Consider the following 24,462-nt stretch of genomic DNA (forward strand, 5'->3'; position numbering starts at 1 on the left):
GAGGAAGGGCTGTGTTGGGATTTTGGGTGGTGGAGTTTTCTTCTGAAGAATCAGATGTGATGTCATCATCCTCTGAAGACTCGGATGCAATGTCATCACCTTCTGTTTCACACTCGGGAGATAATATGGTACGTTGCTCTATGTCATATCTTCTGTATTTTCCATCTGGAGAAAACAAAATAAAAAATAAAACTTTGTTATAACAGTGGACATTATAGACTGTGCAGAGATGGGGCTTTATACAGGCCAATTCCTAGGGCACAAGAGGTGCAGGCTGAAATACGGTTTACTCATGGTGTCAGGATCTGGATCCCCTGCTAGTGAAACTGCGGTTCCCTGGGCAGAGGGTTGTAGTTCCAGTGTCCACCAGCTGAAGTGATGTGAGAGGCACTAGTAGAGGAAGAACTAAATACGCTCCCAGCAGCCAGCACCAGGTGGAGACTGATTACTGGGATCTGCTGTCTGATGGGAGGGTATTTAGTCCTTCATCTACTAGTTTCTCTCGCATCAGTATTTTGCCTGCCAGTAAGATCCATGCATGCTGTTAAATCTTCATCCTGATCCTGCCTTGCACCTTTATCTTACTTCTGCCCTGTACCCTGCTACCTTGTTCCTGCTTCCCTTGCTCCTAATTCCAGGTCCGGTTTCCCTCTTCGATGCATTTCTGGTATTCCCTGTGATTTGTGCTCCTCTTTTCGTATATATTATATTAGTTAGGTTGTTAGGTATCTTGTCACTCGGTTTATTGTTCACTTGTATCTTCTCGTTTGCTGTGTTTCCTGTTTGATGGTGTTTGGATGTCTTTTGTTTTGCTATGATTACATTTCCTTTACTATATTTAGTCTGGTCTAAATTTCCAAGTTTAGCTACGCAGATTTGGTCATCCCTGCTGGTGATTCTTGACACATGGCTGGCATACTGGAGTGAGTTTTTTTCTCAAACTTGTCAACTGTTATGCGACAAATTATTTTGGTCATGGGGGCTCCTTTATTTATTTATATTAAAGTGATTCTAAACACACACTGTTTGATTGACATTGTCCCTTAAAAAAAAAAAAAAACATTGAAGTACATTTTTCCTTATCGATATACAGCTGTCACATGACCCAGATCTCTTCCAGCCTGTCTGCAGGGAAACATAAGCAGGAGGAGCTACTAGTCCTCTGCTGCTGGTCACATGTTCAAAATAAAAAGAAAAAAAGCCTTTGGGATACAGAGTAAAAATACATAATTCATATCAATAAACGTTTTTAAATTGGCATACAAATAAATATTTGAAATCAAATCTTTATTATTTTTTGGCAATAACAAGGTGTGGGCGGGATTTCTGCCAGTCACAGGCTGTGTCACGCCCCTCCAGCCTGTGTCTTAGAATAAGAGGGAGGTGAAGCCTCCATTAATCTACTTTTAATATCTCGCCCCCATTGTGTTTAGCTGCTTAGTGGGCATGGAGGAGAAGGGAGGTGGACTGTCATTTACCACTGTGTATACACCCACATGTGTGACTCTATAGTCACATGGGCTGCTCAGATGCGATAGGGAAGAAATCCTCAACATAGAAACTCATTAAAAATTGAGCATGTGCAGAGCTGCCAACACTGCTGTGCAAAATCCCTAGCTGAATTAGGGACATGGACAGAAAGAGGGGATAGAGAGCAGCAGGATCAACCAGGTTTTTTACAGAAAACAGAAAAGGAATCCCATAGTGACGAAGTGAGTATGAACCGCATGTAATACACCAGTTGATAGTTTTTTTATGATGTGGGATTAATGACACTTTAATTTCCCAATACATAGATTCAATTCACTTTACATGTTAGTATATTGGGCTCTTAGTGTTTATTACTCACCTGTGCCAATCTCTGGGGGAATTTCCTCCTTTTTACATGGCTCTTCCCCCTTTAGGTACACATCTTCCTCCTTCACTTCAACTTTAATAGGACTTTCAACCTGAATAACACAAGAAAGGACAATGAATGTTCTCACTATAAGAACAGCCGATTGCCCATCTAAACTTAGGCCCCTTTCACGCTTGTGCGATTTGGGACTGCAAAGTCGCATGACAAGTCTTACCCCATCATTTCCAATGAGTAGCATTCATATCTGTGAAACTTCAAGTCACAGCAAATTCAAAAGTATTCCCTGCTCTACTTTGGTCCGACTTTGATGCAACTTGAGGTCCATAGACCTCAATATTACACAGGCATTGCTTCAAGTCGCGTCAAAGTGTCATGTTGGCAAAGTGCCAACATGTCACCGCGCATGCGCCGCATGCCCGGGAATAGCCGAACGTGTATGGGCTTTTCCGAGCATCGGCGGTGCATGCGCGGTGACATGTTGGTGCCGGGCGGCGCCATTTTTAAATCTAAGGCACCTCACCAACAGGTAAGTGAGACTCCTCCGCAGCCCCTGCATTTCCTCATGCAGTGCTGCGGGCATGGTACAGGACATTCTCCTGTACCATGCCCGCAGCACTGCATCTCCTGTGCCATGCCTGTACCTACTGTGCCATGCCTGTACTATCACCTGTGCCACCACTTGTTGCCATGCCTATACCATCTCCTGTACCATGACCTGTGCCATGCCTTTACCATGACCTGTGCCATGCCTATACCATGACCTGTGCCATGCCTGTGCCATGACCTGTGCCATGCCTGTGCCATGCCTGTACCATCACCTGTGCCATGCCTGAACCATCACCTGTGCCATGCCTGAACCATCACCTGTGCCATGCCTGAACCATCTCCTGTACCATGCCTGAACCATCTCCTGTACCATGTCTGCAGCCCCTGTTTTGTGTCTCATGGTGGTCCAGTTGGGTCCAGTAGCTGCTGCATTTCCCTCCCTAGGCTTATACTCGAGTCAATACGTTTTCCCACTTTTTTGTGGTAAAATTAGGTGCCTCGGCTTATATTCGGGTTGGCTTATACTCGAGTATATACGGTATTTGCAAAAAGCTAGATTGTGCATGGGACAAATGAGGCTATAAAATGGCTAAAAACACCAACAAATATGGTTACTTATCTAATTTCTAACTGGTCCCAAAGATATACAGCAAGTATAATCTCAGCTCTGCATTTAGGTTGGCCATTAGCACATTAGTTTCAAAAAATTCGATCGAATGCATTGAAAGCAAGATGATGTACTCCAAACCATCAGCTGTTGACGTGGTTTTATTAAAGTGAAACTAAACCCTCCTTTCCTTTTTAGCAAAGGAAGCAGCCATCTTGTTTGATTTGCAACTGCCATGGTGCTGCACATGTGATCAATTACGATACCAGCCATTTGATGGTTTGACAGTTTGGTTGACAGCACAAGCACATGTGACAATTAGCATTCCCGACACATGCCAGGAATGTAGGGCCCCTTTCACACGGGCGCACCGCCCAACGGACTCCGTTCTGCTCAGCGGGGGATCGATCCGCCCATCCCCGCTGAGCAGGCAGATGAGACAATTGTAGTGACCAGGTTGAAATGTGCCTTTGACCAGACCTATTGAGGGGGATTCACTAAAATTGGGGCACACAGAATCTGGGGCAGCTGTGCATTGTAACCAATTTTTTTCTAGGTTTTAGCCCTCGTTCACACTGAACACGGGTTTGAAATTGTGGGAGTTCGGGGGTGATTTGAATGACATCTTTGGGGGGTTCATGCACAGATGTCCATTGAAATCACTCCTGAAATCGCCAAAAGTAGTGCAGGAACTACTTTTGGAAATCAGTGCGGCGCCGCAAAGTCGGCGTTGCACCGCTTGGGACAGTGCCGTTGCCAGCAATAGACTGCAATTTGGCATGTGATTTGACATGTCATATCGCATGTCAAATCGTGCTGATGTGAACGAGGGCTTATTGTCAAAGCTTGATTGAACAAGTTGAAGTTAGAAGCTCATTGGTTACTATGCACAGCTGCACCAAATTCTGAGTGCTCCAGTTTTAGTAAATCTCCTGAATGTGTCAAAAAAATAAAATGCCACAAAATCATACATTCATAGCAAAGGTTCACAAAACTGCTGCAGAAGGGTCCATAACCACTTGCCGACTGCGCTATAGCCGAAAGACAGCTACAGCATGGTCGTCCAGTTATGGGAGGATGTCCACGGATGTCCTTCCAGAACCCTACCCCCTGAGCGCCCCCTGGGGCAGGCATCAGACGCGCTCTGTGACCGCTGTATCCTTCGGACACAGCTGATCACAGATCGGGGTAAAGGGCCAATCACAGTGGCCCTTTGCCATGTAATCAGCTGTGTCCAATCACAGCTGATCACATGTAAACAGACTTGCCGGTTATCGGCAGTCTTTTCCTCACACGCTGTGTCTGTGTGAGGAAAGGAGAGCCAATAACAGACAAGGCTGTCAGTACATTTTTTGCACTGATAATCAGTGCCCTGATTATCAGTGCAGCCCCATCAGTGGAACTTATCAGCACCCATCAGTGCCCCCTATCTATTACTATTGCCTCATCAATTCCCATAAGTGCAGGCTCGTCAGTGCCCGTCAGTGCAGCCTCATCAGTACCCTTCAGTGCAGACTCATCAGTACCCATCAGTGCAGCCTTATCAGTACCCGTCAGTGCAGCCTCATCAGTACCCGTCAGTGCAGCCTCATCAGTACCCGTCAGCGCAGACTCATCAGTACCCATCAGTGCAGCCTCATCAGTACCCGTCAGTGCAGCCTCATCAGTGTCCGTCAGTGCAGCCTCATCAGTGTCCGTCAGTGCAGCCTCATCAGTGTCCATCAGTGCAGCCTCATCTGTGCCCATCAGTGCAGTCTCATCTGTGCCCATCAGTGCAGTCTCATCTGTGCCCATCAGTGCAGCCTCATCTGTGCCCATCAGTGCAGCCTTATCAGTGTCCATCATGCAGCCTCATCAGTACCCGTAAGTGCAGCCTCATCAGTGCCCATCAGTGCAGCCTCATCTGTGCCCATCAGTGCAGCCTCATCTGTGCCCATCAGTGCAGCCTCATCTGTGCCCATCAGTGCAGCCTCATCTGTGCCCATCAGTGCAGCCTCATCAGTGCCCATCAGTGAAACCTCATTAGCACACGTGAAGAAAAAAAAATTACTTATTTGCAAAATTGTATAACAAGAACTAAGAAAACTTTTTTTCCTTTGTTTAGCAAAAAATGAAAAAACCCAGTGTGATTACCTACCACCAAAAGACAGCTCTATATGTCTCAAAAAAATGATAAACATTTCATATGGGTACAGTGTTGCATGACTGCACAATTGTCATTCAATAGCGACAGTGCTGCAAGCTGAAAATTAGCCTGGGCAGTAAGGGGGTGAAACTGCCCGGTATTGAAGTGGTTAAAAATTTTAATGAAAAGGCTAAGGCTGGCCATACATGTTTAATTTCCTTGTACAATTTTCTGTTAGATTTACCAGAAACCATATAATATGAGGTCAAAACTAAACAACACTTTCAATTGTATCCAATTAGGCAGGCCTTTGTACTACATAGTTGAAGGTGAATCTAAAGGAAATTGTACAGAAAAGTGTAAAAAAATGATGTAATGTATGGCCAGCCTTAAGCCGGCCATACATGGATCAAAATTCAGCCAGTTCATCAGGGACCGGCCATATATCGATCCATGTATGAGCAGGCTGGTTGTACACAAGTTGATCTAATGATCTACTTATGTACAACCAGGCTATAGCCCGCGGTGCTGATTAGTGTATTCTGATGGCTGGGAAGTCTCCCAACTCTTAGAATACAATAGAGCAGCCGGAGGACCCCCATCCACATTGAGTGTGTGGAAGCGGGAATCGAGTTATTTTCCTTCATTCAACCCAGTGGTTGAAGAAAAATAAGTGAATCATGTAGGACCAGCCTAAGTCACGATTAACGCTTGCACTAGATAGTAGTGTTGATTGAACGTAAGGTCCTGGCCTCATCTACCTGTTGATGATGGCGTGGGATCTTGTGATGTTCCTCTGTGGAATTTGGAGAATTCGGAGGACTGCGACTCTCGGGTGTATTTCTGTTACTCAGTGAACCTGTAAGATATACATATATAACCACGTAAGTGACGTTGGGTTTTACAGGACAGTGTGTGTCTATGGATACGCACAGTCTGGCTTGGGAGCCAACCCGCAGGTGTGCCACCATAAGAAGATCCCCAGAAGAGAAGATTTAGGGCAGTGATGGCGAACCTTGGCACCCCAGATGTTTAGGAACTACATTTCCCATGATGCTCAACTACACTGCAGAGTGCATGAGCATCATGGAAACGTAGTTCCAAAACATCTGGGGTGCCAAGGTTCGCCATCACTGGTTTAGGGCCTCTCTGTGCAATACTATTGCACAGAGCAGGTAAGTGAAAACCTGTTTGTTATTTTAACCACTTAAGCCCCGGAAGATTTTACCCCCTTCCTGACCAGGGGGTATTTTGCGATTCGGCACTGCGTGACTTTAACGGACAATTGCGCGGTCGTGCGACGCTGTGCCTAAACGAATTTGGCGTCCTTTTTTTCCCACAAACAGAGCTTTCTTTTGGTGGTATCTGATCACCTGTGCGATTTTTTGATCATGCGCTATAAACAAAAAAAGAGCGTACATTTTGCAAAAATAGCAATATTTTTCACTTTTTTTTATATGAAATTCCCCCCCAAAAAAATGTAAAAATCAAAATTTTTTAACATTTTTGGCCAATTTGTTTTATGCTACCTATGTTTGGTAAAAAAAAAAAAATCGCAAAAAGCGTATTTTGATTGGTTTGCGTAAAAGTTATCGCGTTTACTAACAAAGGGAAAGATTTTTGTCATTTTTGTAGTTTTTTTTTTTTTAATGCGTAATGGCGGCGATCTGCGATTTTTTTTTTGCGGTACTGCGACATTGCGGCGGACAGATCGGACCCTTGACTGACATTTTTGACACTTTTGGGGTTACCAGTGACATTTCTACAGTAATCAGTGCTATACATATGCACTGTTACTGTAAAAATACACAGGTAGTGAAGGGGTTAACTTTATTTGAGAGGGAGGAGCTGTGTGTGTCCCTAGGGGCGTGCTTTCTACTGTGATTGGCTGTGGCTTGAGCTGTAAGGACACTGATCAACGGATCTACATAGTAGATCCGTGTGATCAGTGTTTTTACAGCGAGGAGAATGACAGGTGGCTTGTTTACACAAGCCGCCTGACTTTCTCCCTCTCCCCCGCCGATCGCAGAGTGGCCGGCGGACATCGGGTCCACCGGTCACATGTGCGGGGGGGTCCGTGACCACGCGGGAGCTCGCTCCCTAGACCCTCACAAGCAAGCGACGTAGCCCTACGTCACTTTGCCTGTGAGGGGCTGACCGCCGACGTAGATAGTCGTGCGGTGGTCGGCAAGTGGTTAATTTAAAAAAAAAAAAGAATTTGCAATCACTTTAATTCATAAAGATGATCAGACTGGAGCAAGGCCTGCTATCCACTCACAGCAAATATAAAAAAAAAAAAAAGTTTCAAGAGAATTTAGCAGACATGCCATTCACTGAGCTCCCGTATACCGTTATCTTGTTTGTATTAGAGATGCACCGACACCAGTATTGGTGCCGATATCAAGCATGTGCGCAAGTATCGGTACTCGCCCAAACGCTCCCGATACCGAAACCGATACTTTGCAGTGCGATTCCTGTCCGAATTGCATGCGATTTCCCCCACCGCTCCTGTGTGTGTATAGAAAGGAAAAAGCGCCATCTAGTGGGCAGCTTAACCACTTTACGGTCACTGCGTCAGGCAGCCGCTCCTGCGCAAGCCGTCGTAGGTATACGTCGGTCGCGCACAGGCATCTAGGGGGCGAGCGCGCGTGGCCGGCGGCGCTCTCCCGCCCCCCGCTCATCAGCGGGGAAGCCAATGCACGGGGCTGGCGGCTCCAATTGCCGCCTGACACCTGCGATCGCTCCCCACTGAGAGAGAAGGACGGTCTGCTGTTGTAAACACAGCCGACCGTTCTTCTCCCTGGAATGATCACGGAGCCCATGTGATCCTTCTATATAGGATCACAGGTCTCCATGATCATTTCACAAGCCATGCCCCCCCCAAAGTTAGAATCACTCCCCTAGGCTCACATTTAACCCCTCGATCACCCACAATGTTAACCCCTTCCCTGCCAGTGTCATTATTACAGTAACAGTGAATATTTTTAGCACTGATTACTGTAGTAATGTCACTGGTCCCCCCCAAAAGTGTCAGATATGTCAGTTAGGGGTCCGATCTGTCCGCCGCATTGTCGCAGTCCCGCAAAAAAAAATAAAAAATCGCAGATTGCCGCCATTACTAGTAAAAAAAAAAAAACAATAAAAATGACATAAATCCTTCCCGTAGTTTGTAGACGCGATAACTTTTGTGCAAACCAATCAAAATACGCTGATTGCAATTTTTTTCTTACCAAAAATATGTAGCAGAAAATGAATTGGCCTAAAATGTTAAAACATTTTGAAAAAAAAAAAGCACCATGGGCAGTTTAAGAAAATGTTAGAACTCACAGCACATATCTGGCCACATGCAAGGTGTCCCAGTCTGCCGATGATAGCAAATCACGGCCACTGGAGGTGCTCACAGGGCAGGAAGATATGTAGAGGTGGTCCGCCCCCAAGCTGACATCACTTCCGCCCTATACCCACGGGGTCCCGGAACTTCTCCTCCAGCAGCCCTGATTTATTTGATTTTTTTGCATGTGGCAAGATATGTACTGTGAGTTCTAACATTTTTTTTGAACTACCCACTAGATCAGAGGTGTCAAACTCAATTTCATTGCAGGCCGCATCAGCATTATGGTTGCCCTCAAAGGGCCGGTTATATCTGTAGGATTAGATGCCCAGAGCACCCCACCGCCCCCTTACACCCTTACATGAGATGTCAAGAACCCCCCCACCATCAAAAGTCAAGAGTCACCCACCCTTCCTTACATCACAATGCACCCCCTTACCTTGTGCTGCTGCCAGGAAGAAGATGCGGGTGGATCTGGGAAGAAGTGCAGCGTCTGGAGGAGAACCAGAGGAGGGCTGGAGTCAGCTTCCAGAGTCTGCTGAATGCTGAGACCAGGGGAGGCAAAGGCAAGGTGGTGTTGTGGCTGCACAGAGCGGTGCAGGATCTGCAGGAGGAGTTCTGCCCTCCTCTCTGCTGAGAACGGGGGTGGGCAAAGATGAGCCTTTCTGCAGCTGCACAGAGGAGTGCAAGATCTGGCAAAGGCGTTCTGTCCTCTCGACTGCCGACTACAGAGACAAGGTGGGGGCAGAGACAAGGGGGGTGCCGCAGCTGCAGGAGAGGTGCGAGGGCCACATGAAATGACCTGGGGGGGCTGCATTTGGCCCGCGGGCCTTATGTTTGACACCTGTGCACTAGATGTTTTTTTTTCCTTTTTATATACACACGCAGTGCTGTATTTTGGCCTAGGCCAACAAGGCCCAGGCCTAGGGCGGCACTATGCAGGGGGGCAGCAGAAAAGCTGCCCCCCTCCACCTGAGACTCTATTAGCCACTGGTTGCTCTCTCACCCCCCCCCCTCTATCTCTCACTCACCGCCTCTCACCCACCCCCCCCTCTCTCTCTCTCACCTCTCTCTTTCTCTCTCATCCCCCTCTCTCTCTCTCTCTCTCTCTCTCTCACCCTCCTCTCTCTCTCATTCCCTCTCTCTCACCCCACTCTCTCTCTCATCCCCTTATCACCCCCTCTCTCTCTCTCTCACCCCTCCTCTCTCTCCCCCCCTCTCTCTCTCATCCCCCTCTCTCTATCTCATCCCCCTCTCTCATCCCCACCCTCTCTCTCTCTCATCCCCTTCTCTCTCTCTTTTATCTCCCTCTCTCTCTCTCTCACCCCCCCATCTCTCTCTCTCATCCTCTCTCTCATCCCCCCTCTCTCTCATCCCTCCCTCTATCTCTATCTCTCTTTCATCCCCCCTCTCTCTCCCTCCCTCCCTCACCCACCCCCTCTCTCTTTCTCTCTCCCTCACCCACCCCCCTCTCTCTCTCCCACCCCCTCTCACAACCGCCCCCCTCTCGTGAGATCTCAGGGGTTCATGCTGGAACTTGTAGTCCTTCGATTTTGGAGGGAGTCAAATCCGTTAAAAAAGGAGTGGGGCAAATTTACATAGGAGGAGGGGGGGGGAGCCCAATTTTAGTCTTGCCTAGGGCAGCACAAAACCAAAATACACCACTGTGCACACTCACCAGCAGGGTAATTGCAAGCGATTCTTTGCAGTGCAATTTACGGCAATTTTTATTTGGTATTGACGCAAAAATTGCACCGCAAAGTATCGGTACATGTACTGCCGATAAAAAACTGGTATCGGTGCAACCCTAGTTGTTATCCCGTATGGCAGGGGTGTCAAACTCAATTTCATCGCAGGCCGCATCAGCATTATGGTTGCCCTCAAAGGGCCGGTTATATCTGTAAGGTTAGATGTCCAGAGCACCTCATGCCCCCTTACACCCTTATATGAGATGTCAAGAGCCCCCCCACCATCAGAAGCCAAGAGTCACCCACCCTTCCTTACATCACAATACATACTTGCCAACTGTCCCTTTTTTCCTGGGACAGTCCCTGGAAATAGGAGCCTGTCCCAGGTAATTTATATTGTCCCTGGAAGCGCCTGTTAATCAGGCTGCCCATAAATGTTACGCAGAAGTAATGCAGCTGAATGGGAGAATTATTCCAACTCTGCTACTGTGGCCTTAAGTTTCAAATTCCCTTTTTAATTTCCTGTAATTCTCTCTATATTGAGTAGACTCTATAATTTGATAAATAGGCAAGATTAATTATGCAGAGTGGGCGGAGCTTCAGGGAAGTGGGTGTGGTGATTGATAGCTGTGCTGCAAAGTGTCCCTGGAAATTTTTTTTAAATGTTGGCAATGACAATGCACCCCCTTACCTTGTGCTGCTGCCAGGAAGAAGATGCGGGTGGATCTGGGAACAAGAAAGTGCAGGGTCTGGAGGAGGGCTGGAGTCTGCTGAAGGCTGAGATCAGGGGAGGCAGAGACAAAATGGTGTTGCGGCTGCATAGAGAAGTGCAGGATCTGTTGGAGGTGTTCTGCCCTCCTCTCTGCTGCAGACTGCTGAGAAGGGGGGGCGAGCAAAGATGATCCTTTCTGCAGCTGCACAGAGAAACACAGGATCTGGCAGAGGAGTTCTGTCCTCTCTGCTGCCGACTGCAGAGACAAGGGGGTGCCGCAGCTGGGCCACATAAAATGGCCTGGGGGGGGGGGGGGGGCGCATTCGGCCCTGGGGCCTTGTGTTTGACACCTGTGCCGTATGAAGTCATATACTATGCATCACCAACCAGATCATGCAAGCCCCAAGAGAACAACAAACTGCTGGTGGAATTTACGTGTTTATTTCTCACCTGTGCTGATCTCTATAGGAATTTCTTCCTCTTTAATCCTCACACATTCGTCTTCCTCCTCCTCCTCCTCCTCAGATTTGACCTCTGTCTGAGTCCCTCTGGTATTTCCAGGGTCTGGGAATATAAATGAAAGTAAACCCCCATGTACTGAGATACTGTATGAGATAGTTGGAATAATTTGTACACTTTCAAATATTTAGGTATTAGGCCCCTTCACACTTGTGCGACTTAAAAGTAATTCCTCACCTGTGCAAATCTCTGGAGGAACTTCCTCCTCTTTAATTCTCACATTATGTTCTTCTTCCTCCTCCTCATCACTGATCTCTCTTGGAGTGTCTCCGGGGTCTGTGAATAAAGATGAGAGTGAAGCCCCCTGTACTGAGATGTATGAGAGACCCCAGAGAGTGTGTGTGGGGGGAGACTGGTCACATCTCTTGGCTGGTAACACACAATGACATGATGTGAGGAGGAGAGCCGGAGTCTAATAGAGGCTGATGGCTCCTGACTCCCCCAATGGGCACATACTGTCCCCCCATTACTGTCTACTGACAGAGGACTCAACAAGGAGAATCTAGGACTCTTTTCTAGATTTAGCCCGGGTTCACGTCAGTACGGCTTTGAAATTGTGCTACTTCATTGCGATTTGAAAGCCGCAGATCAGTGCAATTTGGACCTCTGATTTCATTGCAGCTTGCGACTTCATTTAACCACTTAAGCCCCGGAGGATTTGGCTGCTAAACGACCAGGGGGTATTTTGCGATTCGGCACTGCGTGACTTTAACGGACAATTGCGCGGTCGTGCGACGCTGTACCTAAACGAATTTGGCGTCCTTTTTTTCCCACAAACAGAGCTTTCTTTTGGCGGTATTTGATCACCTGTGCGATTTTTTGATCACGCGCTATAAACAAAGAAAGAGCGTAAATTTTGCAAAAATAGCAATATTTTTCCCTTTTTTTTATATGAAATTCCCCCCCAAAAAAATGTAAAAATCAAAATTTTTTAACATTTTCGGCCAATTTGTTTTATGCTACCTATGTTTGGTAAAAAAAAAAAAAATCGCAAAAAGCGTATTTTGATTGGTTTGCGCAAAAGTTATTGCGTTTACTAACTAAGGGAAAGATTTTTGTCATTTTTGTTGTTTTTTTTTTAACGCATAATGGCGGCGATCTGCGATTTTTTTTGCGGTACTGCGACATTGCGGCGGACAGATCGGACCCTTAACTGACATTTTTGACACTTTTGGGGTTACCAGTGACATTTCTACAGTAATCAGTGCTATATATATGCACTGTTACTGTAAAAATACACTGGTAGTGAAGGGGTTAACTTTATTTGAGAGGGAGGGGCTGTGTGTGTCCCTAGGGGCGTGATTCTAACTGTGATTGGCTGTGGCTTCAGCTGTATGCAGAGTGATCAACGGATCTACATAGTAGATCCATATGATCATCTCTCATACAGAGGGGAGAATGACAGGCAGCTTGTTTACACAAGCTGCCTGACTTTCTCCCTCTCCCCCGCCGATCGCAGAGTGGCCGGCGGACATCGGGTCCGCCGGTCACACGCGCGGGGGGGTCCGTGACCACGCGGGAGCGCGAGCGCGCCTCCGGCGGCACGCGCTCGCTCCCTAGACCCTCACAAGCTAGTGACGTAGCCCTACGTCACTTTGCCTGTGAGGGGCTGACCGCCGCCGTAGATAGTCGTGCGGCGGTCGGCAAGTGGTTAACAGAAGTCAATGCAATTCGCAATGAAATTGCAAAAAAAAAAAAAAGAGTAGTGCAGGAATCTTTTCCAAATTGTTGTGACAAACAGTTCCATTGCCGGCAATGGGGTGCGACTTGTCTTGCGATTTGACAGTTGAAATGGCACTGGTGTGGACCAGGGCTTAGTGTTTATTACTTACCTGTGCTGATCTCTGGAGGGATTTCCTCCTCCTTACATGACTCATCGCCGCTCTCATTCAGCTCTTCCTCATTTTCAACTTTAATAATGTTCAGGCCTTTACTCTAGATGAGACAGAGAATACTTTTAATCTCTCCATAGTGAGTCTGATTTAACGTAACAAATAACGATTTCATTAATACAGTAAATGGATTATTATCTGATTGATGAGATTGGGTTTTTGCTCACTTGGTAATTCTCTGTGATGTGTTGATGTTCCCGTGTGGAGTCCTGGGAATACAGAGGACGGGGACATCTCTCTGGGGGATTTTTCTTACTGGATCCATCTGTAGGAAACACACACACACCGACCAATTATATCATTTGTAAAGCCTCGTACACACGCATCGATTATTGGCCGGGAATTTTCGGCCAACGTCCGATCGGCCGTTTTTCGGCTTGTTAGTATGATGCTTCCGACAACCGACTCCGACTTTTAGGCCGAATAAAATCTGGTGTGCAGGCTATAAAATTTTTGTTGGCTGTCAACACAACGGCCGATTTTCCGTCAGTCAGTACAGATTTCGGCAGACAAAAATCTGATGAGCAAGACTGGGCATGCTCAGAGAAGAAAAAACACACGGAAAGTAAACCAGCACATGACATCACTTCTGAAGTAGATTTTTGTTGGCCGAGAAAATTCGTGTGCAGTCTAGGCACATTCCAACCAACACAACAACACTGGACAAAAGTCGGATGATCGGTCGGCCGATAATTGTTGCGTGTGTACGGGGCATAAGTCATCCTGGATTATAGATATAGAGCAGTGGTCTCCAAACTGCGGCCCTTTGCTTGCCTTTACCCGGCCCTTGGGGCACTTTTCCATCCACTGATACAAGACACTATTTCTCAAAACAGACACCAATGATGGAGCACTATTAATCCCACTGACACCAGCAATGGCACTGACCCCAACAATGGGGCACTATTTCTCCAACAGACACCAAAGTTAATGACACCCCCAGATTAGTTCGCATATCACGGACAGGAATTGGATCGCCTAGGTGTGAACACCCACGCGATCCATCTCTGGTGCGGACCAAAAAAAGGGTCCTGCATATGTAACTTAAAAAAAGTAATTTGGTATAGTAAAAAAGTAACTAATCCCCCACCCCCCACAAGGGGAAGTTAAAGCGGAGTTCCAGCCATTTACTCACCTGTCCAACGGTCCAGCGATGCGGCCGGCGGAAGCCACGATCCTCTCCCTCGGCGCCGGCATCACTGCTGTGGGCACCCGGCTGTTACAGTTTGCGGCTTCACAGCCGGGTACCCACTGCGCATGCGCGAGTCGCGCTGCGCGCCGTGATTGGCCGGCAATCTTCTGGGACCTCTGACGTGTCCCAGAAGATTGCAGGGAGGGAGGGGGAGAGGAGAACTTCCACTCAGGGCGCCGCGGCGCTCCGAGCGGAAGTGGGAGCGGGTACCTGTCAAAACTAGGTACCCGCTCCCCCCCCCCCCCCCCAAAAAATGACATGCCAAATGTGGCATGTCGGGGGGTCAGGACTCCCTAAAGCGGAAGTTCCACTTTTGGGTGGAACTCCGCTTTAAGTGTTTTATGGTACGAGATGTGATGTGATAATGCAGAGACTAAAGGACCTAAATAGACATGGTAGGAATACTTGGGTCATAAATACTGAACAATGATGATATAACTTATCCCTAAGAAGGGAAGGAGAATGAGGTTAAAGGAAAAGGGGAAAATAGGGAAAAATGTAGACTCTGTTATATTGTAAATAATAACCGATACCATGAATGCATGTAAAAGTTTAATGGAAAAATTGAAAAACAAATAAATAAAAAATTTAGTAAAAAAAGTAACTAATTACCAGGGAAAGTAACTATTGCATTACTTTAAAAAAAAAAAAAAAAAACACACAATCAAATATGTCCAATAACTTGGATGCCCCCAATATTAACCACTTCCCCCTAGGTGGACGTCATATGACGTCCAAACTTTGCGGGGGTATACCGGGATGATGCCTCTAGCTAGAGGCATCATCCCGGTACCGTTGTTTGAAGCCGACGGTCGGCTTTCCGTCGGTACCGATCGATGCGGCTCGGGAGCCGCTCGATCGTTACCCGGGGGGGGCGGGAGGGGACATCCCCCCCCCTCCCGCCGCCTTCCGCGGCTTTTACCGGGGCTCCCGTCCCACCGGGAGCCCCGAGCACCCAGCCGGCGCATCCGCCGGCTGGATGGAGTCCCGATGAATGCCGGAAACGGCATTGATCGGGTCTCCGATGACGTAACCCGGAGGCGGCGTCCATGACGTCACTTCCGGGTTAGTGTGCTGCAAAACGGCGCCAAATTTGAAAAACGGCTGTATGCAAAAACGCCGTTTTCGGCGTTTTGCATACAGGGAAGTGTAGTGGAGGGGTCTAGGGTCTTTTAGACCCTCGATCCCTCCATAAAGTGTACCTGTCACTACATATTGGTGTCACAAGGGATGTTTACATTGCTTGTGACAGTAATAAAAGTGATCAGATTTTTTTTTTTTTTTTTAAAAACTGTAATAAAGTTAAAAAAATAAATAAAATAAATGGGAAAAAAAAAAAATTTAGCCGCCCCGATCACCGTTAGCTCGCGCACAAAAAAAAAACGTATACGGAAGTTGAGCCGCGAATGAAATCGCTGTTCAAACCACACATGTGAGGTATCGCCGCGATCGCCAGAGCGTGAGCAATAATTTAAAAAAAAGAGCTACACTCTAACTCTAAACTGGTAACCGTTAAATAAATTTAAAGTGTCGCCTATTGAGATCTCTATTGACCGTAGTTTGTCGCCATCCCACGGGGGGGGCGCAATTTTAAACCGTAACATGTTGGGTATCTATTTACTCGGCATGACATCATCTTTCACAATATACAAAAAAAATGGGCTAACTTTACTGTTTAGTATTTTTTAAATGCAGTGAAATGTAATTTTTCCCCAAAAAAATGGCGTTTTAAAGACCGCTGCGCAAATACTGCGTGACAAAAAATATTGCAATGACCGCCATTTTATTCTCCAGAGTCTTTGCTAAAAAAATATATATAATGTTTGGGGGTTCTAAGTCGTTTTCTAGGAAAAAATACTGGTTTTAACTTGTAAACACAAAGTGTCCGAAATAGGCCTGGTATGGAAGTGGTTAAATATGTTAAATGAATGAAATGAACACTAGAAGCAATTATTATTTTGATTTAATATATATATATATATATATATATATATATATATATATATATAATTTATTATAATTATTTATTTATTATATTTATTTTTATAAAACATTGTACAATAATCTACACTATTTTAATGTTGCTGTGGGACAACGAGACACCTATGTGGTGAATCCTGATTCCTGAGTGGTACCTGAGTGGTATTTGCTGAGTGGCACTGGCTGACTGCGTGGTACACTGGTACCTGAGTGGTATTTGCTGAGTGGTATTTGCTGAGTGGCACTGGTACCAGCGTGGTACACTGGTACCTGAGTATTATTTGCTGAGTGTTTCCAGCTGCGTGGTACACTGGCAGTGGGTACCTGAGTGGTATTTGCTGAGTGGTACCGGCTGGCTGCGTGGTGGTGGTACACTGGTACTGGCAGTGGTACCTGACCTGAGTCCTCCTGAGTGACTCCTGACTGTGGTGTTTTTTTTTTACTCGAGTGGTACCTGCTGCTGGTGGTTGTGGGCAGTGGTGGCTGGTGGTGTGGCACTGGTGGGGGTACTGGCAGTGTGGTACGGTGGTACCTGACCTGCGTCTGACTCCTGAGTCTACTCCAGTCCTGACTGTGGTATTTTATGGTTTTTTTTTTTTTGGTACCTGTGCTGGCGGTGGTGGCTGGTGGTGGCATGGCACACTGGTTGGGTCTGAGTCCTGACTGTGGTAGCCGTATTTTTTTTTTTTTTTTTTGTTTTTTGGTACCTGCTGGCTGGCTGCTGGTGGTGGTGGCTGGTGGTGTGGCCAGACACACTGGTGGGGTCCGTCTAGCTCCGTCCTCCAGGCTGTCTGTCTGCCTGTGCTGCTGTCCCTACTGTTGTGGCTGTCTCCAGTGGCTGTGCCTGACTGTGGACGGTGGTGGTATTATATATAATATTTAAGGCCTGGCCTGGCACGCTGTAACTCTGCTGTAGTTTGGCTGTGCACTCCACTCTCGCACAGGGCGGTACTGCGGACAGCGCCGGCAGAGTCATAGAGGAGTGAGGAGGAGTTACATTTCTGCCATCTAGTGGTGGTAGATGTAATTGCGGTAATGCGGCTTAACCACTTAAGCCCCGGAGGATTTGGCTGCTAAAGGACCAGGGTTTTTTTTGCGATTTTTTACTGCGTGACTTTAACGGACAATTGCGCGGTCGTGCGACGCTGTACCTAAACGAATTTGACGTCCTTTTTTTCCCACAAACAGAGCTTTCTTTTGGTGGTATTTGATCACCTGTGCGATTTTTTGATCACGCGCTATAAACAAAAAAAGAGCGTAAATTTTGCAAAAATAACAATATTTTTCACATTTTTTTATATGAAATTCCCCCCAAAAAAAAGTAAAAATCAAAATTTTTTAACATTTTTCGGCCAATTTGTTTTATGCTACCTATGTTTGGTAAAAAAAATCGCAAAAAGCGTATTTTGATTGGTTTGCGCAAAAGTTATCGCGTTTACTAACAAAGGGAAAGATTTTTGTCATTTTTGGTGTTTTTTTTTTTAACGCGTAATGGCGGCGATCTGCGATTTTTTTTTCGGTACTGCGACATTGCGGCGGACAGATCGGACCCTTGACTGATATTTTTGACACTTTTGGGGGTACCAGTGACATTACTGCAGTAATCAGTGCTATACATATGCACTGTTACTGCAAAAATGACACTGGCAGGGAAGGGGTTAACTTTATTGGACAGGGAGGGGTTAAGTGTGTCCTAGGGGCGTGCTTTCTACTGTGCAGGGACATTCCTATTGGTGTAAAAGCAAAGATCAACCGTTCTACATAGTAGAACGGTCAGATCTTCACTTTTACACAGGGAGAACTGACAGGCAGCTTGTTTACACAAGCTGCTCTGTCTTTCTCCCTTCACAGGAGCGATCGCAGTGTGACTGGCGGACATCGAGTCCGCCGGTCACACGCACTGACTTGCCTGTGAACGAGCCGCGGCGGGCGCGCGCCTCGGCGGGCGCGCGCCCGCCCGCGATAGGCTCGCAAGTCAGTGACAGGCGAGTGACGTACCGATACGTCACTCTGCCTGGCCGGTCGGCAACCGGTTAAGGGAACGGCATTACTGCGGGAGGAAAAGTAATCAATTCGATTACTAACTACCCACAAAAGTAACGGCGTTATAGCGCTGTTTACTTTTAAGTCCGTTATTCCCATCACTGTGCACGACTTTGGTCTGAATGTGATGCGAATTCAGCTATAAAATCTGTATGGCTGAATTTGCATTGCACAGACATCGCATGTGATTTGCAGAGCAGTGCACTATGCAGAGCACTATAGTGTGAACCAGCACTAAAGGCCAAGAGACTTAATGTGATTTTCTTTTTTTTTTGGTTGGAACAGCAATGCTGAAAACTTGTTGATTTTTGATTTCTGGAATTGTGTTTAACTTTCTTTTAATAAAATTGGGCCATAAAATCCCTAAAAAGAAGAGAAGCAAGTGGTTTGTCATTAAAGGCTCTATCCCTTAAAGCTAGTTATCACACTGCAAAAAAAGGATTCTGGACTGATGAGACAAATGTTTGGTTTTAATGTGGATTTCTCAATTTGGGTGGCCCCTACCTCTTTCGGGATTCCCATTCTTTTGTAGAGCTGCTAAGGTCATTCAAGTAAGTCCACCACCACCTTTCCTTTTGATGAGTCAAAGATCCAGCACCTCTTGGGTACATTCCCCAGCACCAGTATTTCATTTTATGTCCACGGTTGACAAGTATAAGGGATTTTTATCGCACTGCTACTCTCTGCTGTTGGGTTCCTTTATGGACCGGCATCCGCTGCGCATGGTCCCTCAATGGGAGAGAGATGTGGGAGCGTTTGAGGATAAACAATGGGAGGAGGCTTTACAGGCAGTGCAGTTGAGCTCCCTGAATGTGGCTCAAAGATTGTCTCAATTGTATATTTTATACAGAACTCACTACACCCCTGCCAGGTTACATAGGATGGGCAGGAGAGACTCCCCAACCTGTAGCAGATGTATGAGAGATCATGGGGATTTGATGCATCTCCTATGGAGGTGCCCCAAACTTCATATGTATTGGAAGGGTGTGCTTGATACGCTTTCTGGGGCATTCGGGGTCCAGTTGCCGGAGGATCCTAAGGTCTGCTTGCTGGGCATCATGGGTGGCGTTCAGGCCTCTGTGCCGGCTCAGCAGGCTTTGTTCCAGGCAAGGAAATTACTTCTGCGGCACTGGATCTCCCCGAGAGCCCCTTTGGTTAAGGAATGGGTTGCTGCAATGGGAGACACACTTAGATTGGAGAAGTACATATGTCAACATAGGGGCAGTCCGGGTAAATTTGAGAGGCTATGGGCTCCTTGGTTGGCTGTGCCGGGCCTGGCCCCGGTAGAACTGATACTTGACAATATAATGGCTGGGGTGGCGTGAAGGTTGGGGATTGCAGAATAGATGGGATTTGTCTGGTGTTTTGCTCCTGGCCGCGCATTATGCTGGATAACAACGGGGTGTGGGCAGCTATGGTGGATTCTAGCTTGCTTATAACAATCTATGTGGAGGTGTCTGATGTATGGTTTTATTCTATTGACGTTTGTTATCTCTATGATCCTTATAGATTGTGATCTGTCTGATCTGGACTCTGGTATGTTTTGTTGTTTATAAAGTTTAATAAAGTTTTTTTCCTGGATATAAAAAAAAAGATCCAGCACCTCACATCTACACTTTCTTGGACAGAGGAGCAGAAGTTTCACCAAGAGCAACTAATGCAGAGAATTCTACCTACAGTATCTCAAAATTTATCATCTCTGGTCAAGGCATAGAGATCACTGTACGTCTCAGCTGTGATGCTTTCAAAGACAGTCAGATGTCTCAACACTGTACATTCTGAAGAAGCAGCCAATGCTGTTCGTAGAACACCTCCATTAAGACCTTTCTTAAAGCCCAACTCTAGGCAAAAAAAAAAAGCAGTATTCCTATGCAGTGGGGCAGTACCCGCACTGCACAGGTCACCTGCTCATTTTGTCGTGGGTTGAGGAGAAAGCTTATACTCACCTGTAGGGTTGAGCGAACACGGACTGTATTATTCGGGTCCGTACCAGATAATTGCATTTTTGCTACCCGGACACGGACCCGAAAACTTTACTGTATATTCGGGTTTAAAATCCGTGTTCGGTAATTTTATTTCCTGTTTTGTATGTGATGGCGCGGTTTCAACAGCCAATCAACAAACGTTTAACTGGTGTGCCATAGAAGCCATCACAGCCATGCCTACTAATGGCATGGCTGTGATTGGCCAGCTGAAGCATGTGACCCAGGTCTTTATAAGCTCGAGAGACCCAGTGCCGCGCGTCAGTCTGCTGTAGTGTAGGGAGAGAGCACACATAACGGTGCTGGCTGCTGCTGATTAGGGACAGACAGGGAAAAACAACATTGTGCCCGAAAAGAATGCAGGGACAGGTCGGAGTGTAGGCAGGGAAAGATATTTGAGCATTTTAGGGACAGGCTGGAGAGAGTAGGCAGGGAGAGATTAGGAGACACAGGACAGAACAATCGTCCGTTAGCGATCTACATCGATTTTGCAGTGTGGGGGGTGGTGCAGTGAACAATCTTTTTGCCCTCACTTGAGCCCACTGAGGAGGAGGAGGAGGAGGGAGGAAAAAAAATATTTTTATCAGTCTGTTGTGTGCAGCGTTCAGCTATATTTTACTACAGAGTGCTGTTCTAATCTGCTATTTAAAAATTACAAATTTAAAGGGGAATTTTTTTAAGAGCACTTGCCATGCTCTTAACTACATTTTGCTGCCATTTGCAGCATTCTAGCCCGTTCCATTGGTTTTTTAGAGCCATTTTAGTGCCTGAAAATTTGGGTCCCCATTGACTTCAATGGGGTTCAGTGTCCGGGTCAAGTTCGGAAAAAGTCCGGGTCACGGACCCGGACTTTTTTTTCAAGTTTGGCCGGACCCACCGAACACGGACATCTAGGTGTCCGCTCAACTCTACTCACCTGATCTTTCGTTCCACCGGAAAACAGCGATGCCCCAACAGTTCAGCGTTGGACTGTCCCTGGTCTATGGAGCCTGCAATCTTTTGTCTATAGCATGGGTCTAAAGTAGGTAATGTTGTTTTAATTACCTCTATTACACGAGGCCCCTGCAGAGGGCACATTTCCAAATTGGTTTTTCCGAGCCCTCATGGGTTGGTTCTCCCACGTAAGACTTTTATGACCACATGGGCACATCCCAGTGACACGTAGATGCGTTCCTTGTACCACTTTGTGAAGAGCACATATCTTCTCTCCACAAGAACAGGACACTTTCTTGAGAATTTTATCCAGGCAAGACTCAAACACAATAAATTTTCGTTCGGAAACTAGTTCACTGGATCTCCGGGAGTTTTCTTCTGCCGTAAGAGTTTCACTGAGACTTGAGGTTCCTTCAGGGATATAATTAGGTTCTTCTGGGTCAGCAGAATTCAGGTTAGAGGTACTCATAACCTCAATGAAGCCCTCTTGCGTGTTCGATGGCTGTGAGGCGAAATATCCAAGACCACAAGCCAAATTTCCAGTGCCAAATTTCACATTCTCCATGGAAGTAGAAGCTACAAGATTGCTACCCAACATTGTGTTCAGATAATTGGTGTTACTAACTCCAAATTCCATCCTTGCTCTTTTGGAACGTGCCGCGAAGATGACCCCTTTGTTTGGAAATATGGTGGGCAAAGCATCGTCTCTCAAGATCTTTTTGGAAATGTTGGTGACGTAGCAGTCGGGCGTAAAATGCTCAGAGCACAATCTGAAAATATCCGTTTTCTTGCCGTCCAACACTCTCTTTGCAAATTTGTTGAGATTTCCAAAGTCTTGTCCTGTTTGGCGCAGCCAGCATTTAATCCTGTCAATGCTGCGAGGGAAGACATGCAAAATAATCCCCCTACACGACGTGGTTTTATTGGACTTGCTGGAGCAGCCCGAGACGATGCAAAATGGCATGGCTGGCACCTACAAATAGAAATGGAATACATTTAAAGCCCAGATTCAACTTTTACCTCCCCCCCAACCAACAGTTTTTTTTTTTTTTTCCTGCAGCCCCCCCAAATGTTTATTATTTCTTATACCTACCGTTTTTACTGGGGTCATCAGTCTGGTCACGTTACATCACGGGTCTACTACCTGCTCTGGTGGTGGTGGGAGTCCTGAATTCTGCAGGAGATGGATGGAGACGAGAGAAGGATAAGGTTGTCTAAGTTGTCTGACAAGTTGCCCCAGTGTGAACCGGGACTTACAGGGACACAGGGACAGTGTACATTTTTTTAAATAAAATAAATAACTAAATAAAAAAGTGTTTGAAGAGCAGGTTGGCCTGTCTGGTTTAACATTTTATACAGTGTATGGATTGCCCTGGAATATTTCTGGAATGTTTGGCATACAGTACTTGATAATAAGGTGTTGTTGTTAAAGTTAAATCAACTTAACTGAGCAGTAAGGAAAGGAGAGAGGAAGAGAGAGAGGAGAGGATAGGAAAAGGGGAAAAGGGAATTTCTTGTTTCTCATCAGTGCTCATCAGTGCTGCCTATAAGTGCCCTTTAGTGCCGTCTAATCAGTACAGCCTATCAGTGCCCATCTGAGTTGCATATTAGTGCCTCCTCATCAGTGCAGTCTCATCAGTGCTTGCCTATCAGTGCCCATCTGAGTTGCATATTAGTGCCTCCTCATCAGTGCCGTCTCATCAGTGCTTGCCTATCAGTGCCCATCTGAGTTGCATATTAGTGCCTCCTCATCAGTGCCGTCTCATCAGTGCTTGCCTATCAGTGCCCATCAGAGTTGCATATTAGTGCCTCCTCATCAGTGCCCTTCAATGCCGTCTCATCAGTGCTGCCTATCAGTGCCTTCTGTGTTGCATATTAGTACCTACTCATCAGTGCCCTTCAGTGCCATCTCATCAGTGCTGCCTATCAGTGCCCATCTGAATTGCATATTAGTGCCTCCTCATCAGTGCCGTCTCATCAGTGCTGCCTATCAGTGCCCATCTGAGTTGCATATTAGTGCCTCCTCATCAGTTCCCTTCAGTGCCGTCTCATCAGTGCTGCCTATCAATGCCCATCTGTGTTGCATATTAGTGCCTCCTCATCAGTGCCGTCTCATCAGTGCTGCCTATCAGTGCCCATCTGAGTTGCATATTAGTGCCTCATCATCAGTGCCCTTCAGTGCTGTCTCATCAGTGCAGCCTATTAGTGCCCATATGAGTTGCATATTAGTGACTCCTCATTAGTGCCCTTCAGCGCTGTCTCATCAGTGCCCATCTGAGTTGCATATTAGTGCCTCCTCATCAGTGCCCTTCAGTGCTGTCTCATCAGTGCAGCCAATCAGTGCCCATTTGAGTTGCATATTAGTGCCTCCTCATCAGTGCCTTTTAGTGCCATCTCATCAGTGCTGTCTATCAATGCCCATCTGTGTTGCATATTAGTGCCTCCTCATCAGTGCCGTCTCATCAGTGCTGCCTATCAGTGCCCATCTGAGTTGCATTTTAGTGCCTCATCATCAGTGCCCTTCAGTGCTGTCTCATCAGTGCAGCCTATTAGTGCCCATATGAGTTGCATATTAGTGCCTCCTCATTAGTGCCCTTCAGTGCTGTCTCATCAGTGCCCATCTGAGTTGCATATCAGTGCCTCCTCATCAGTGCCGTTCAGTGCTGTCTCATCAGTGCAGCCAATCAGTGCCCATTTGAGTTGCATATTAGTGCCTCCTCATCAGTGCCTTTTAGTGCCATCTCATCAGTGCTGTCTCATCAGTGCCCATCTGAGTTGCAAATTAGCGCCTCCTCATCAAATCCCTTCAGTGCTGTCACATCAGTGCAGCCAATCAAAGTATATCAGTGCAGACCCATCAGTGCACATCAGTAAAGGAGAATGTTGTAACTGGGGATATAGATATGGACTTTCTAGGCCATGGGTGTCCAACCTTTTGGCTTCTCTGGGCCACATTGAGTGTAGAGAAAGTTTCTCGGGCCGCATATAAAATATATACTATAGTTAAGGTATATAAGTAATAAAACACCACCGCGCCCTTCCCGTGCTGCCCCA

General features: G+C 46.5%; 2 protein-coding genes across 2 annotated transcripts in view; one reads left to right on the top strand and one right to left on the bottom strand.

Moving 5' to 3' along the window:
• The window catches only part of LOC309562961 (uncharacterized protein), a 23,839-nt gene extending 1,255 nt beyond the window's left edge, over positions 1-22,584 (bottom strand). The window contains exons 1-9 of the mRNA XM_082267288.1: positions 22,502-22,584; positions 21,520-22,381; positions 13,446-13,543; positions 13,219-13,321; positions 11,564-11,662; positions 11,318-11,431; positions 5,898-5,995; positions 1,850-1,949; positions 1-165 (exon numbers count right to left, since the gene is read on the bottom strand). The exon at positions 1-165 is cut by the window's left edge and continues 1,255 nt beyond it. Of these exons, the coding sequence (XP_082123414.1) occupies positions 1-165; positions 1,850-1,949; positions 5,898-5,995; positions 11,318-11,431; positions 11,564-11,662; positions 13,219-13,321; positions 13,446-13,543; positions 21,520-22,381; positions 22,502-22,519 (1,657 nt within the window). The 5' untranslated portion in view covers positions 22,520-22,584. The remainder of the gene's footprint in view (positions 166-1,849; positions 1,950-5,897; positions 5,996-11,317; positions 11,432-11,563; positions 11,663-13,218; positions 13,322-13,445; positions 13,544-21,519; positions 22,382-22,501) is intronic.
• LOC309564355 (uncharacterized protein) overlaps positions 1-24,462 on the top strand; it is a gene marked incomplete at its 3' end in the record, with an annotated part of 715,072 nt that overhangs the window by 86,295 nt on the left and 604,315 nt on the right.

This window comes from Pelophylax lessonae, assembly GCF_965119305.1.
Source record: "Pelophylax lessonae genome assembly, chromosome: 9".
Lineage (NCBI taxonomy): Eukaryota > Metazoa > Chordata > Amphibia > Anura > Ranidae > Pelophylax > Pelophylax lessonae.